At 33.6% G+C, this 18,042-nt stretch overlaps 1 protein-coding gene across 8 annotated transcripts; it reads right to left on the reverse strand.

The window, feature by feature from the left end:
* Nucleotides 1–9,536: 9,536 nt before the first annotated feature.
* Nucleotides 9,537–15,445, reverse strand: LOC103492010 (zinc finger CCCH domain-containing protein 46-like). 8 transcript variants are annotated; one of them, XM_017045412.2, is made up of 9 exons: nt 14,332–15,445; nt 14,050–14,211; nt 13,707–13,886; nt 11,605–11,784; nt 11,420–11,520; nt 10,997–11,251; nt 10,748–10,898; nt 10,235–10,615; nt 9,537–10,128 (listed from the first exon to the last, which is right to left on the reverse strand). In XM_017045412.2, exons 1-8 carry the CDS (start codon nt 15,027–15,029, stop codon nt 10,489–10,491), a joined length of 1,854 nt encoding a protein of 617 aa, XP_016900901.1. In that variant the 5' UTR covers nt 15,030–15,445; the 3' UTR covers nt 9,537–10,128; nt 10,235–10,488. The 8 variants fall into 8 exon arrangements, with proteins under 8 accessions (XP_016900901.1, XP_050937640.1, XP_050937639.1 ...); XM_051081683.1 differs by having other exon boundaries at nt 10,748–10,907; XM_051081682.1 differs by having other exon boundaries at nt 10,235–10,279; nt 10,410–10,615; nt 14,050–15,445.
* Between the last annotated feature and the right edge of the window lie 2,597 nt (nt 15,446–18,042).

Genomic DNA, 18,042 nt, shown 5'->3' on the forward strand with positions numbered 1-18,042 from the left:
GCTAGCATTAATTAGTAATCCAAAAGCTTACAACAATTGGCATGAGTTTGCAAATATTTGTTATGGACTCACAAACTGTTGTTGTAACTAATTGAACCCTCATCTCTAACTTGTGAATTTTGTATTGAAAATCATTTAACTCGTAATTGTATGTATAACCCTCAGTCGGTGTGCTATGTAGGTTGTCAAAAGGCGTAAGAACATTGGGATCCACTCAAAATACATACAACCCAGGATGAAGATCACATCCAAATGTTTTGTTAACAAATTAAAGTAGTAATACAAGCACAACTCATCAAAGTGCAAGAACAACTCCACTAGGATTTCCTTCAGTATCGCAACAATAGCCACGAGTGCAACCTTCATTACCTCCACTTGACAAGAATCTTATAGTGGTAGATAGATTTAAGGAGACTAGAAACAATGCATCTTTACACAATTTAGAAGTAAAAGTGGGACAACTAACCAAAGAAATCCAAAACAGACCTCCAAGGACATTCCGTAGTAGTATAGAGAATCCAAGAAGAAAGTAGTGTAAGGAAATCACATTAAGAAGTGAGCTAGAGTATGGAGAACCAAAGATGATTGGAGAATAAGATGAAGGCAAAAAAATCAACAAATGTCAAAGTTAAGGAAAAGATTACCTCCCGAGCTACAGATCAGACAAAAAGAATGATGAAGAAGAAACATCAAAGGATGCAAATAAAAAGAATACAGTACCAGTATATAAGCCACCAATATCATTAAGACATCTTGTTAAAAAAGAGGAAGTTTCTTAAATACGAAATTGTGATATTAACTATATGTTGCAATGCCATGGTTAGTAGCAAAATTCTAACACAGCTAAAAGATCCAGAGAGCTTCATTATTCAATGCTTGATTAGTGGACAAGTCTTAACATAACCCTTTGTGACTTGAGAGCCAGCATCAACTTGATGTCATATTTCATATGCACTCAGTTGAGAATTAACAAAGCAAGATCAACTATTGTGACACTTTAGTTGGTATACAGGTTGATAACTTGTGTAAATACAAAGTTATTATGGTCTTTTAGGTAAAAGAATTAAATCAGAATGCAGAATAAAGTGTTAAAATGAAAAGCTTTTAATGTAAATTTATAAAAATAAGAGAATACAACTTACATAAGTCTTCACGCCTAATTTACTATGTTTTTCAGTGTTTTTATCACAGGATAATGAAGAAAAGAAGAAATGTAGTGATTCGCAAGTCGAACGCGTGCAAGGTCAAGCGATAGAAAGTTGCTTGGCAATTAACATCACTTGGTGGTATGCCACATCATCACGTCAAGAGATTCACTAGAAGACAAGAATGGTAGTTAAAGTTGATGTGAATTGACAAGGCTACTTTTGGCATTAACTTAGGCAGAAGAATAGAAGCTTTTTGCCCAAACAAGCCTATATATACCTCTATTTCCACCATGAGAAAGGAGAAAATAGACCAAAAGCTAGGAGTTGCAAGGAGGTCTGTCTCCCTGAAAGCCAATGGAAAGGAATAGCCTTTCACCTTTTGTAGAAATTATTCCCCTCTTCACTTGTTCTTCGGTCAACTTCTGAGTGAGTGCTTAGAGAGAGATTAGAGAGAGAAATCACCTACCACTTCCTGCTAACTTGTAAAAGAGCCAAGGAATGCTCACAAGGTCTTCTGCGGCTCTGCTCACCTCTTTACTTTCCATTTTTTGTATTCTCTTTGTAATGTTTGACTTTTACATTTCCATGGCTGAAAGAACTACATTAATCAATAAATTACATCTTTCCTCACTATTTTTCTATCACTTCTTTATTGTTGATCATCTTGTTGAAGTGTTATAAGTAGTTTAAGTTCATAATAAGAGATATTTACTTATAAGGTTAATCGCGTTTAGTTAAGCTTGACTCCATCACTTAGCCAGTATTCGTTGCCATCTACTTAAGAGAGTAAGTAGCAAGGACATAATTAAACACACGCAGAAAGGAGTTTGGAAACAAACTCCAATCTCACAATTAACCTCCTCCATTTGTGTTTGAAAAAAAAGAATTAAGTGTTGTATCTTGACGCCGAGAGGTTGTCTACCTTAAAAGAGAGGCAATGTGACTCTTATAAATAAGAAAATCTAGATAGCTATCACCTAATTTATCTTTATCATTTGTATTTCGAAAGGTGAACAACTGTGGCATTTAAGCATCAAGAGGCTACTCGCCTTAATTAGAAGATGGTTAAGTGATGTCTATCGCATCAAGGACCATTGCATGGCTTAATCGCCTACAGTGCGGAGTCCTTCCTTCACATTTCTTTAACAAAAGTTAGTTCACTTTTCATCACCACATCACTCCATGTCACTTGTACAAAATTTCTAGTGTAAATAGTAGATTTAATACATACTGACAATTACACTATATATTGTATAGATTTTTATACTGCCTAGAATGAGAAATGGACGTTATAGCTAAGATTGATAGAAATTTCATGTGTTTGACCCTGGCTTTCTTAGGAAAATCGAGCTCTAAATGTTTAGGTACCTTTTTTTATTTTTGTCAAAAAAATAAATAAGTACTTAAACAAATTAAAAAAAAAAAAAGATAAGAAAGCTCTGAGTCTTTTTATCTATTTCAGCAAATAAACTCTTTCTAGATTGGTTTTGTCTAAGGAAGAGGTATTTAAGACGATCATAATAATGAACACCTTGACCTGGAAACCTACCTGTTAGTTCATTTAATTGAATGAACTTTCTAATCTTTTACTTGAGTGTGCAGATAAAGAAAGGAAGGAAAAGAGATAAGCAATACGCTCGCATCAAACGAAGTGATGCGACTGCATCAACAAGAAAAAGTTAAAGGAGTATCATGTTACTTATCTCATTCTTCCATTTATACTCTCAAAACTCATTTTATTTTACTTTATTTTTAGTCTTCTTTCCTTTGTTTTTTAGGTTAGTTTATCATTAGTTATTTTAGTTATGTTGGAATTAAGCTGAAATTGTATGAAATCAAGAGTTTTATTTTTGTCTTTATGTGCAAAATCTTTCTAGACTAGTCTTCTGCATGCCACCTAGTTTTGTGTACTAAGAGAGCTTAGACCATGACCTTTTGCAACCAAGCCAAAATGTCATTCTCTTGTTTTTCCTTTTGTAGCTTCCTTGTCTCAAGCACTGAGTACATTGCTTATTTTAAGTTGAGAGGGAGGGGGTGGAACTGCATTCTATATATCAATATAATATGTCTTGTGAGAATGTGTATTAGTATGTTAGGTCTATGAAAAAAAACTAGGATCAATGACACTCCTCCTTTTTAGGTTAGCCACAAAAAGTAGATAGAAGTGACGTATGATATTCTCGTGCTTTATTTATGTGAAAAAGTTATCTTGAAAAGTTGGTGTTTGCTTCAAGTGTGACTCTTGCTTATAATTAGATGTTTGCAGTTAACTCATAGGGGCAAGTTGGAATAAAGATGAGAACGCATTGAGGATTGTCCTAGGCAAAACTAAAAGAACAAAGATATTTAGTCATGTAAAATTGAACCCTTAAAGGCGTAACAAAAGATTAAGTTTTGGGGAAAAAGGGAAACAAGGTCTTATATAATCTATGGTGTTGGATAAGGTTGTAGTATGTTTGTGCTTCTCTAAGATCAATGATTGGAATCTTAGTTAGCTTGGCATGTTTGCGTGGTCCGTTGAAGATGTTGAGCCATTGGGAAAATAAAACTCTTGTGATGATTCTTCAGGAGTTTGTAATTATGCAAGGTCTTGGATTGGAGACCCCTTCTAAAAGTTGTTATCTTTGCCCTTTTCAAACTTCGCAAGCATGTAGTTGGTTTTAGGTCATGTTCATAATATTTTCTTAAGGACAAGAAAAAACTTAATCTTAAAGGTGAGATTCATGCCATGTGATGCATCTCGTTAAGTTATTATTTATGAACTTTTATAATGCAAAATGTAGTTTGTCCTACTTTTTAATAAAAATCGATTAAAAATAGGTCATTGGGAATCTTTGTGTTAAAAATGTTATTTGGTTATTTAGTACTGATATGGTAGATTTTTGGCTATTTTTGGAGTTTTTTTTTCTTTTTTATCTAATGTGCTAGCAACATATCTAATGCATCATCACTTCTTGGCCTTACATTTTAAAATCTCGAGCAAGTTAAGATTAGTTCCATTTTTCACGTTCAAAGCAGTTGGGAAGTGTTGTTCGTTTTGATTCTCTGCAGATTGAATGCGAGATGAGGCATGTGATTTCGTTACTATGCCTCTCATCCATTTACAAATAATTTTTTAAACCTATCATTAAAGTTCTAAATCTTCAACTTGGCTATGCAAGGAGACATGGTTATGAGATAAAAGGTGGTAATTTTGCCTCTAGGTTAGGATTATGCTATAAAAGGCATGAGGCTATGATCTAAAAGGGAATTCTATTGAAGAAAAATCCGGCTGAGAAAGATGGTTTTTTACTAAGTGTAAGAGAGAGGCGTCCTGCGAGGAAGGATGTGTTGGAGAAGGAAGGATGCAAAAAGAAACGTGAAATCTCAAGTGCCATCGCATTGAAGTGAGCGACGCGATGAGAATAAGTTGACGAGGAAGAAACACGCGGTACGAGGAAAAAGCATGCGTTAATGATAAGAATTAGGCGTTGGTGTAGTAACACGGGAAGAAATGCCTGTACTTAAGTATGGTCAGGTTAAGATAGACATTCATTGAAAAGATGGATGTTCGAATAAGTGATTGGATAACTCACTGAGCGAAGTTAATGTTCTGTGGCTTCCCGAAAAAAGAGTCTGATTATAAGAAGTTTAGCTTTCCAAGGAGATAAGGTTGGCATCTTAAGGAAAGTGTCTATTCGTAAGTGACGCTAAACTTACGTGTCGTGTTCATATTGGCTACATAGCATGATGGAATAGAAGGATGACACATGTAAAGTGTGAAAATGACCCATGGATGTAAAATGTCAGTATAAATAGGACCAAATACCAAAAGAAAAAGGGGCGTGAGTTGCTACCATTCTGATAATCCGTCGAAAGGGAGTTCCGAGAGTTGAATGGCTAGTCGAGAAAGTCGTAAGACAAAAGAGAAAGCTAGAAGTAGAAAAAGAAAAGAGTAGAGTTTCAAGTGTTTGAGAGTGATCTTTATAACTCGTATTTGTTTGTGAGAGATCCTTATAAACGTGTATTTATTTGTGAGTAATCCTTATAAAAGTGTATTTGTTTGTGAATGATCCTTATAAACAAATGATTATTTTGAATGATCCTTTTAAATAAATGATTGTTGGTAAGTGATTTTCACACTTAAAACTGCATTTCGATGAATTGATTTCATATGATAAATGAATATCATGAATGAATGAAGAGTTATATTATCTTCCTTACATTTGTAAGAAGTATCTTCTGAGTATTTGTGTGCCTATATCCTTTCGTAATATTATGATTTGAATGGTACTATGTTGTTATGTCATTTTGTATTGTTGAGCTAACGTTGATAATGACATTGGTCGTGTATTGTGTAGTGATAAAAGTTATCAGGAGATGATGGTGGGAATCTCAGATAACTCGCAAGACGCTGGTTGAGATGAGTCTTAGGTCTAGGCGAGGGGAGAATCCCAGGCCAATGAGGCGATAAATGTTGATGGATATCCCAGGTAACTCGCGAGACGCTAATTGAGATGTGTCCCAAGTCTAGCCGATGAGAGAATCCCAAGTCGATGAGTCAAAAAATATTGGTGGATATCCCAAGTAGCTCACAAGACGCTGGTTGAGACGTGTCTCAGGTTTAAGCGAGGGAAGAATCCTAGGCCGATGAGGCGAAGAAGGATTTCACGAGACGCTGGTAAAAATCCCAGGTAACTCGCGAGACATTGGTTGAGATTTGTCCCAGGTCCATACAATGGGAGAATTCCAGATCCTGATGACGAGTAGTGATTGTACGTGATGTAAATCATATGAAATTCTTGTAATGGTTGTGGTTTTGTTTGATGCGATAAAAGCATGTGATTATGATTTGATTAGTTTATATATATGTGTGAGTGTGAATATATATATGCTTGCGCATTCAGCATTGATATTACTTATATCTAATTGGTTGTATTCCCTAAAAAGGTATTTTCTAAACTCATTACTCACTAAGCCTTTGACTTACGTTTTAAGTTTATCTCTCCTCAGGTTGTTAGGCATTGAAGCCAAGTAAGGGATTCAATTCAGGCGTATAAGCCAAGTAAGTGAGAAGAAAGAGGATGGTTGCATAGACTTGTGTCACGGGTAAGTCGTGTCATCCTATCTCGCATTTAAGAAGTCGGTTGGTAAGCACACCACTCCTTAACGCCTAAGGCTCAATTCAGAAGGAAGGCGAGCGCTGCACCTAGGTTGGTGAGGCCAAGGCCGAAGACGATGAGTGTAAAGAAACTGAGCCAGGGAAAGGAAGCCTTGAAGACATTGAGATGGATTGTTGGGTGATCGAGGAGAAGGATGAGAAGAGGCCCTTACATCTCTAAGTACCCCGCCACAAAGAGCAGCATTAGGCGATGGACGAGGAAAGGTGGAGAAGAAGTCAGCTTTAGTTTTATGTTCTATGAGAAAAGGAATGTAATTTTGTAGCGCACGAACCTTATCAAAGTGTTAAGTTAATAAAGAGAAGTAGTTATGTTATGTTGTTTTATTATTTCTTTGAGCTTATTGCCTAAGAGTTAAGGTTGAGTTGTAACAAGTAAAGAGCTCTAGGCGATGGAGCGAAAGGTCCAGTTTTCCACTGTAATAAGAAAGTCTCAGTTTAAGGTAAAGGCTTCGCAAAAGGACGAGATAAAAAGTTGTTCCGCTCACTATGCGTTCAGTGTGTCATCTCGCAGGGAGATACCCGATGAGTATCTAAGCAGCACGTCCCCATCTAGTCGCACAAAGTGGCATTAGGGGCGGGACGTGACAAAAGGTACACATCCTACCTATACGTTGCTACTTCTATTGAGTCTGCATTAAGTACAAGTTTTTCTCTCGTTTGTCCAAGCTAGCTATTTTCAAGTTTTCATTTGTTAATTTATTTGTTATTTTACCCTAAAATCAGGTTTTTTCCCTTAATTTGAGGTGAAGGATCAAACTATTGGTTTTTTTTTTTTTTAATATTAATCCATACCTTAAGTCATCTCTTGTGTTTTGCCACTGAGTTATTATTACCCAATAAAACCAACTACATTTTAGTTCTTCCGTATGAAAATAGGACTTTTTTTAGACAATGTCAGTTTAAACTAATCAAACCAAAAAAGTGTTAGCATCAAATTAAATTCTAAACCTCTTTTTTTTTTCTTTTTTTTTTTTGTATAAATGTGAAACTTATAATTGTTTATTAAAACTTTAACGAATGGACAAAGCTATTTAGACTTTTAGTCTAAACTTTGTTCGAGAATATTCTATGTATTTAATTTAATTATTAATTGACATTTGAAGAAGTTGACACATGTTTTAGAATCAGGGCGTAAATGATATTAAAGGTAATCATAATGAAAAATCTAAATCGACTTAATTATGTAAATTTGGAGTTTAATTGACTCAACTATCTAGATGAGTGTATAGACTAATATGTCTAAACTTCAATATTTTAATTGATACAACGATATGTTCCAAATTTTAATTTATTCAATCCAAAGTTTAAGGGCTAAATTAATTTTCGTCCTAATAATACGGAGAACAATAAAAATTTAGGTTAAAAATACTTTTGGCCCCAAAACTTTCATTAGAGTAATAAATTAGTCCTTGGACTTTAAAAAGATGTTTAATGACTCGTAACGAGATGGGTTTGTAATGATCCAAAACTCATGTTCGGTTCAAGCCTTTTGGGCATAGTTTTGATTTACTTTTTCTTTCACTATTTTCACACTTTTCATTCCGTCTTCAACGACACTCCTCTAATTTTCAAATTTATAACAATTTAATTTTCTTTTTTTTCTAATTACAACATTTGTAAGAATGGATCAACAAACCTTCAAGATACAATTTAGTTCTTGAAATTTAATAAGACTAACAATTTAATCATTATAGTTTAAAATTAGTAATGATTTAAGTCTCTAACATGAAATACCTTCTAAATAAGTGTCAACTTTTATACATTCATCTATATGTAAAAGAATTCATTAAATCTTACGGTTTTTTTCATAATAGAAACTACGTCATTACAAATGATAAAGTGTAGGATTAAATTGAAAGTTTAAGAATCAAAAATATTTTTTAACTAAAAATTAATGAAAAAGGTGAAAATATGGGATTTGTTGAAGGCACAAGGACAAAATGTACATTCCACTCAAAAAGAAAAAAGAATTCAAATTCAAAAGGGTATCCTTTGAATTCATGAAATGATGAAGTACACATATGACTTCATATACGTATGTATTTGTATATAAAGTCATTAAACTCTGACACACATAACGGAGTATCATGAAACACTCCAAAATTTTTCAAAAAGCATCTTGGAAAAGCACCAAAATTTTTGCAATAAATGTTGAATTATAACAAAACAAAATGCATGGCCATATTTGCATCCAAAACGAGATGCCCCATGTGCTCCCCAAAACCTCACACATAAACATACATATTCCCCAAAGAAAAAAAAAAAGAAAAAAGAAAAAACATCTATGTTTCCCCATCTATAGTGCTCTCTTTGCCCTTAAACTCAAAACAAACTCATCCCGTTCCTCTGTTCAATGGAGTGAATCCTACTCAAAACATCAAAACATCAAAACATCTCATTCTAAGACATGCTCCTTTCCTGTTTCCATTTCACTTTTTAAGAAACAAGCACTTTTTAATAATTCTGCTTGATAATGTTCTCGTTTCTGATTCTTGTTTCTCAGATTTTAAGAAACAGGTTAATGTTCTCGTTTCTGATTCTTGTTTCTCAGATTTTAAGAAACAGGTTAATGTTCTCGTTTCTGATTCTTGTTTCTCAGATTTTAAGAAACAGGTTAAGTGGATTATTACCAGAATCTGACATAAAAAAATGTTGAGAGAAAGTAAATAGAGATGGAAGAAAGTGGGGTATCTCTTAAAAACTCACGAAGGGTCCAACAAAAGAGAGGAGCTAAAAAAGAAAAATAAAATAAAATAAAATAAATAAGTTCACATGTGTGCACTATATTCAACTCACAACCCACTTCTGATGGAAGCCAGAAAAAACCAGCAAAAAACTGTAAAAAAGAAAAGGTACCATATAATTTAAATTTCAAGCCAGTACAAAAGTTGGGGCCTCCCCCATTCACTTCCTCCAATGCACACAAAACAATGCATATCACAAACAATAACAACAAATATAAATATAATAAAATAATTTTACACAAATAATCTAACAGAGAAACAAAGGGAGAGGGTCGATGCCATTTATACCATGTCAGTGCCCCCATGTGATACCTTTGGTCCTTCCCCCATGTGTGGGCCTAAACAAGAACAGTGTGAGACAAAACAGTCCTCTAAAGTTAAAAACTTTCACAAACCAAATCAAAATCCATTTTTGTCCTTGTTTTGTCAATTTGTAAAAAACTTGTCTACTCATCCACTCAATTTTCAATTCAACACATCAAATAAAGAGAATACCATCATCAAATTATTGTATATCTAAAGGAAAAGGGAAAAAAAGAGGTGTAAACTCAGCTATTTGGGTTACCAACTAACCCCCCACTTTCTTTGGTCCCAATGAGTTTTGTGATATTTCATTAGTCAGCTACAATAAATTTCTCAAAGTCTTTTCTTCTTCTGTTAACTTAGGACCCTACTACTATGTACATAAGAGGCTCTTGTGAGCTTCACAGAAATTTTAAATCCTACCTCTAACTATGAATAATACCAAGAACAAACAGAACTTATGTGTAGATGATGAACAATGTAAAACGGAGTTAATCCGACCGTAGTTTCTTTTAGTCAGCATGGTCCAGCACACACCCAAATTGGGCACAAAATAAAACACAGAAGAAACCTAACTCTCATAAACCAAATCATCTGTCCTAAATGTATGAGTTTTATATGTATTTGCTGTTAGGAGTATGTATTGATGAAGATGATACTTGTGGAGATCCTCTCTATAATAGTAGTAATAGATCTACTCCTCAAAGTAGGTATAATTTCGCTATACATCCGGGGATAATTCTTCTGCCTGCTATATGCTTCTCTAACTTTTCTGCACAAGTAAAAGATCAATTTCATTACCTATTTCATTCGCTAGAACTCTAAACATGATGCTCCCAAAATAGCAATAGATGACAGTAAGAGATTAGTTGTCTTACCCTAACATTGTTGATATCTGCTGGCCATGCTCATGTAGTTATTGCCTATATTTCAAAAGATTCACACAAGGAATAGAAACCTAAGGAAAGTAATGTATCTTACTTTGAATTACTGACTTCTTAAATTTAGCATGACGGAAAGGGAGCTACCACAAAGAAGAGAACAGGGACTTGCCATTCAGCTGTGGGGTAAAAAAAAGTTATTAAGGGGAAGCTATGTCACCAGCAGGACCAGTAGGCAGTGACGAATTGCTCTAAGAAGATGAAGGTAACGTATTGGGACCGCACCCATCCGCTTTGACAGAAGAAATATCAGAATGTTGACCCAAGGCAGATTTTTTAGGAGAAGCAAATGGGCTATCAGGAAGGACCTGCTCAACACTGACCTCGTGGACAAAGTAAATAAATTAGGAGAAGAAAATGGTTAATGCATTGTACCAATTGAATTATCTGGAGCAAGATATCAAACTGGACCATCATCAGTATGTTTTAATGAGAAGTTAAGTTTCAAACCTTTTGTGAATTTCAAGCAGTTCGGAGTTGTAGCCATCTTCCGTGGCTTTGCCACCGCTGTTGCTTTGGACAAAACAAGGATTCTCTTCCAGCTGAAAGTTTTGCTGCGTGCTTATTGCATTGTTGGTAGCTAATTGGTTATTTTCATGCCCTGAAATAACTGACCATTAGATAATAGAAGAAGTCATCAAGTAACTGAAAACATTGAAGGAAAAAAAAGGAGAGAAGACCAAGGAAGAATCAGCAAACCTTCAGATGCTTCTTGATTTATAAAATCAGGAGGAAAAATATTTTGGTTCATTTGATTATGAGACTCAATGGACAATGGAGCACAAATAGGTAAATTATGTGGGTGATGGTGGTGTAATTGATCGTTTTTCAAGTCAGGAAGCTGGAGATTCAATAGTCTTCTTCCCTGAAGTTCAAGCGCTTGTTGCAATTCAACTTGCTCTTCTAATTTCCTACGCAACATCATCCCTTGAGTATTATACATCATTCTTGCTCCTGTATATTAACGGAATGGATGAATAACAATGAGTGGCATACCGGTCTCAATGCAAATATAAAAACAAAAAAAGAATTTATAAGGCATATTCAATCAATTTCCCCAACTTTTCAAGAACCAAAAGGCTGTCAATTTTGGGGAAGGGAGCAAGCCTACTAATTTCATACCAAGATTTAGGTCATAAGGATCCCGGGCATCCAGTCCAGAGGGGCTCAAACAAGGAGAAAAGTCACCCCTATCTAGTTGCTGTTGTTGATGCTGCTGCCTCCTACATTCCATCCCAACTGTAAACATCACTGCTATAAGGAAGAAAGGAAACAGAATGGAACACAAGAGTTTATGGTAAATTTACTTTTCTGGAACTTTTCCCTTCTCCTTGTAGGGTTTCACAAGTACTCGAGATTCGCAAATAAAATGTGGATTCCCCTTTGCTAATATATTCTTTACGGTCTCTGGATAGACAAATGTAACAAACCCAAACATCCTCTTCTGTTGGTATGGAATCCTAACATCTTGAACAGGCCCAAATTTGCTGCAAAGAGATGAGAGTTCACCAAGATTAAATCAATGAAGCCAAATGATTGAACAATAACACTTCATGAAAATAAAAATGCTAAGACGTGGATAAAAACCAACATGGCTTTTATCATGACTGGCTTTTACCGTACCAAACTTCTAAACTGTTCCTTGACCAACTATTCCTAATTCGATCTACATATTATTGTCCATCAGCACATAATTCCTCATATTGTGTTGATTGAGCCTCATTAAGAAAGGAATTACTTATAGGTTACACCCAAGAACCAGAGTAAGAAGTAATTTAAAGATTTTCAAATAAAACATGGCACCCAAGAACTTAAGATCGTCAGAGTTTGAATGAAAGGTTGCTCCCAAATTAATATGCAGCGCCTCCAGACTCAAAACAAAACATTCTAAACAATTTTCTCCAGTGTAGGTTATGGACAGTTGATCTACAAATCAAGTCAGCAAAAGACTTCATACCACTAAACTAAGACAAATTAATATATATATATATATATATATATATGAGAAAGCACTTCTTTTTTTCCTCGGCAGCAATAAAACTTGTATGTTGTAGCAAGAAGTTTTAATTTTCAAAGACATACTCTTGAGCACATCAATGAATAAAACAATGTGAATTCCGATTCACTTGTAACAGTTGGTTTTGGCATTAGACAACCTCAAAAACGATAAAATTGAACATCCAAATATTTCCTCTTTTATTTCTAATATGTCAGAAAGGTAAACACTTGAATGAAGCCTTCAAATTATTCAAGTATCCACATGGGACACATAGGTGATTAAACAAACATATGCAATATAGTGATCTATGTCATTCGGTGTTTGTGTTGCATAGCATTCATGCTTCTTCAAGATGTACTCAGGTGTACAAGAACACAAAACAGTAGGGCAAACTACACAATAGACACTGAAAAGTACAACATATTCGGAGTTTAAATCTCACTTAGTAGGGAATGGTGATAAAAGCAACTGGGAAAGGGGCGTTTAGGTGTAAAAGTATAGGCAAAGAAACAATTTGCAGGAAGATAAAAATAAGTTAAGCATCTTCCAAGGACATATACAGCAATATAAACCCATGACATTGACTATATATAAAACTATATCCAATTGAAGGTTGTAGAAAGAAAGAAATTTTGTCTAGGTCATAAAACAAAAGAACACCTTAAGAGACTCCTTCATTCTATTGGACTTGCTAGAACTGAAAATCTATAATCGTCAGAATTGTCATTCAAGCCTATGTGGACAAGGTAGGAAGAAAGAATGTGACAAGCTCAAATATCAAATGAACCAATCAGATATCAAATCATCTTACTACGTTTAAATGCATTGAAAAGTAAATACATTCAGGAAATTTCACAAGGAAATGAAAAAGGTAGCCCTCATCCTTAGAAGTGTTAAGGACACAGTTGTACGACCTATAGAACAAGTCTTGTTCAAGTAAGGTTGTAAAAGTACCCCTCATCCTCAAACTGAAGTTGAAATAGAACAAAGATGGTTTCAACAAAGGGTGGGGGCATAGGATATGAAGGAAGGCTCGTGATTCCAGTAAACAGGAAATTAAGAGAAAGATGGTTATTTGTTAGGGATGAGTACAAAGGGAAAGCACTCGTGCTGGAACTTAGGCTTATTTCACTAAGCATTAAAAAACCTCAATGGCCAGCCTCCTTAAACCCCTGAAAAGTTTTAATACAGAAAACTAGGAATCAGATGCAGGCAAGTCGCTGAAAATTTTAAAAAGTGAGTAGTAATCAGAATTCAGAAACAAAACAATATGTTAGACTAAATTTCTCGACCATACTCATCTTACTTGCACAAAATTGGATTTTTATACAGTTAGGGAGACAATGACATGAATGGTTCGTCAAGATATTTTAACACCCAGAAAAAAGTCCACCACACCTCATTAGTTACCTGAAATATTCGGAAACATCTTCATCCTTGAAGGTACTATCAGCTGGGAATGTCAAATAAATCTGTCTGGACGCTGAGTTTCTCTTCTCCGCAGCCAAAGCCAGAAAATCATTCCTTTCACTTCTGGACATGCCAAACTTGTGATATTCATCTCCCATCATAAGTGCAGCTGCTGTAGCTCTAGATTATCCATTCCAAATAAAGAAGAAAGAGATCATTACAAACCATTCCCAAACAAAAAATCCCTCCACCCCCCAAAAGATACCATTATAGGCTTCATACACTATATATAGAAGAACGACAAGTCAAAGCACTAAAGTTGGTTATCTATCTCCATCATTACCTATGATTTTCATTTTGTTGCTGAAGTAGAAAATTGATATACTTGTTATACTGTGAAGGTGAGACTCCAGCCATTAACTCGGACGCTGTGGCCAATCTCTGTTGCTGAGCAGCTTTATATCGCATAAACTCCTCACGCTGATCAAACAAGCCCTCTAGTTTGCTAGGAGAACCAACAATGGCAGCAGAAGGATCAACCGAATCAGAAAAATCACCATGCAAGAACTTACAATTGCTACCATTTTTACAAAATCCTCTAGCAAAATAAAGACAAGGCTTATACCCAACTCCAAATCCACCATCTTCAGACCCAAAACAAACATCACTAGCAGAATAGCTTCTTCTGTGAAAAGGGGTATCAGCATTGTCCATAGACTGCGTCCAATTCTGCAAACCACGCCCTAATTCCGTCCTTGGATCCACCAAATCCTCCCCTCTCGAAGAAGACGACTCGTTCAAGAACGAAAGGTAATCATTAACCTGAGGCTCTTCAATAACTTCAGAATCCACAAACCCATTTTTATGCTGCATAAATGGAGGCATTGAAAAAGGGGCAGCACGAATACTGTCATAAGACAAAAGAGGACTAGATTTAGGGCTAATGACATTGTTAGTAATGCCTGAAAGTGACCAGGAACTGGTTGTGGAAGGAGAAGAAGGGTTTTTAGTCAAGTCAAAGCCATTATTAGGGATTCTAGGTGAAGATTGAGAAAAAGGGTTACTGTTTAAAGGTCTAGCGATAGGATTAAGAGGCGAAGGAGACGAAGGTGTTGAAGAAGAAGAGTTTAAAGGAAACCCTAAATGAGCTTTGGCCTTCAAAATCAATGAATGCAAAAGGGTTTCAGGCCCAAAAGCTAAGCGTATCAACTCCTTATCTCCAAGGTCTTGAATGAGAAGAAACCCCATGATTTTGGAAGCATTTTCAGGCTCCAAGTTCTTGATCTTTGCATAAACCAAAGTAGTTGCTTCATAAGCATCCATATCCCTTCTTCTTCAACTCCACTTCTTCCTCTGCTTCTTTCAATCAAAACCCACCAAAGAAAAACACTCAAAATACAAAACCCAAGAAGCTAAACCCTTAAATCCTTACTGGGTTTCAAGAAAATCCCAGTTTTTTTCCCAAGAAACAAACACAAATCAGTAGGGTTTTCAAGTGTTTTTAGCAAAGTGGGTATTGCTTAGTAGAGCCAAACAAGTGACAAACAACTTCTATCTCTATCTCTTCTTTCAATTCCTCTCTCTAGATTTTGCAAAAACAGAGAGAGAGAAGACACAAAAATAAAAAAAAAAAAATGGTGTAGTAGTGTAATAGTAGATTACAGATCTACTTCAAAGTTAAAAGAGTAATTGTCAAACAGTATAAATTTTTGTCATACGTGTGTATTTATATATAATCCATCTCTCTCTCTTTTTCTGTATGCAAAATATAAACTTTTATCATATGAAAGAGATTCCAATGAAGAAGATAGGCCCCAATGCTTTTCTCTTTTCTTTTCTTTTCTTTTTTTTTTTTTTCCTTTTCTTTTTCTTCTTCCCAAGATAAAATGATACCCAAAAAAAAAAATTAAAACTAACCCTAATTCCAAAACTAGGGTCCCACTTTTTTCTCTTCATATTTTTGTTTTTTTTTTCTATATTTGATGTTCTCTTCTTATTCATCATCATTATCTTTAAATTATATTTAATTAAGATGAGACTCTCAACCATGATTGCTACCAAATCTTCAAACTCAATTCTACTTCAATCCTATTCTTTTCAATTTTTTCAACTCTTGTTTTCTTTCCCCCATAATTGCTAAAGCTATTAGTATTACTATCCATATTATTAATTAATTAATTTAAATTTAATATTGCAGTTGGTTTTAGGGAATTAAAGGTATGAATTTGTCATTTATAAGGATGAACGACGTTGAAAGGAAGTGAGAGAAATCATAAGACTTTCGTTAATATAATAGAATTACGGAACTATTCAAGTACGATTAAGACAAGTTTTTTCGATTAAGTTTATACTCCTTTTGTGTGATTTGTTTCCTCAAATCTTTTAATTTAGGCCGGTGTTGATTCAGATTTTGATTTTAAATCATTGAAAATGGAATAAAAATCGTACTTCTTCGACTATAAACAGTGAAAACAAAAGATAATAAATATATAATATGTGAGAGAAACGATACATGAATGTACATCATTTGTAATAAACTCTTGTTTACTCTCTAAATTTTAATTCATCTTTTTTATTATATTTTTTTAACCAAAATTTGTATCATTTTCTTTGACTTTTTTTTTCTTCCAACACTAACAAAAATGCTATCGGTAAACTATCTATAGCTCAACTCAACTCTCTTTTTTGCTATAGCATTTTCTTTTTCTTCATTAAATAATAACTTATCTATAGCTTTTACATTCCTTTCTTTTTCTTTAACTAATATAACTATTTAATATATACTCATTCCTTTACTTTTATTTCATTCTTCTCTAAAGTTATTTTTGTACTATTTTTCTCCTTTAACTTCTTTTTATATATAATTTCATTTTCATGAACCATATGTATTTTATATTTTAAAAAACGAAAAACCAAAAGAAAATCATTAAAAGAAAAAAGAGTTAACTTCTGTCTATATGCACTCTCATTTTCATGATTCAATATTTAAAAAAAAAAAATAGAAAACTAAAAAAATCACAAAAATAATTTTTTTAAATCACAAAACTATAGCAAAATTTACATGTTTATCTGTAATATACATTAATAGATATATATCAATAATTAACTCAAGTTTTGTTATATTTGTAAATATTTTGGTTTGTTTTCCTATATTTAAAAGCATCCCTCTTCCACTTAATTTTAAAAAAAAAAAACAAATTATCTTATATATGAATACATATAGACACACATGTAAAAAGATAAATTGGATTGGAAAATTCAAATCACACACCTCCTCATCCTCAATGTATACTAATATCAGTTAAGCTAAGTTTTTTTATATTTTATTTTTAGTGTAGTACGAAAATATATTCACGTGATGGTTTGTATACTTTTCTATAATCCCTTTGCAAATCAACATAATTATATAATAATTTCCTACAATTTAATAGGTCAATTTAATTTTCTTACGACAATTATGCAAATCAAAGGTTTTTTTAGGAAAAAGAATATGTATTTCAATTTAAATGTTATAATAATCAACTATAGCAACTTAATTAATAAATATATTAGAAAAAATCTCGAACTAATTTTGGTGAATCAAGCCATAGTCCACCCTATCCAAATTTGCCTTCAAAAGTACTAAAATGAAGAATCAAAATGAAGTTTTGGTAGTTGGGATTTGCCCAACTTGACTTAAAAACTCATTTAATTATTAATTATTGTTGTTCATTCTTAATGAATCGCATTAAATGTGTTCCAAACCCAAGAAAATATATGTTTTTTTCGAAATGCCATTCTAAGAAAATTAAATGAGAAAATAAAAGAAAAGTTAAACTTTGCAATTTTCTTATTTATTTAAAACGTATTTGCCACCCACTTAAATATATATATGTGTGTGTGTATTTTTATTCAACAAAAATAAAAATATGAAGAAAATTACTTTAGTGTCATGAATTAAAATTTTAATTCTAATACTTTGATAAAATATCGTAAATGAAATTTCTTTTCGACAATTTTATCTAATAATAGTGACTAAATTACATTTAAGGATGAAATTAATCTTATAATTAGATTTACATGTTATTCAATCATTTTGATTTTCCCATTTGTTTGCATATGGTTCCAAAATATTAGTCTCAACCAACATTAGCTTCCATCACATCAATTTTTTTTTCTTCAAATAATAACAATTTCTCACAAGTCTCTTTCGTCACCTTCATTATTATAGCATAGAAATTGTACCAATGAAAATGTTTGGTTGCAAATTTACTATTCAATCGAAGAGAAACTAATCATTGAATAAATTTAAAGTAAACTACTTCTAATTTGATCCAGATTTGATTGTAGTCTAAAA

This window comes from Cucumis melo, chromosome 2 (genome assembly GCF_025177605.1).
Source record: "Cucumis melo cultivar AY chromosome 2, USDA_Cmelo_AY_1.0, whole genome shotgun sequence".
NCBI lineage: Eukaryota > Viridiplantae > Streptophyta > Magnoliopsida > Cucurbitales > Cucurbitaceae > Cucumis > Cucumis melo.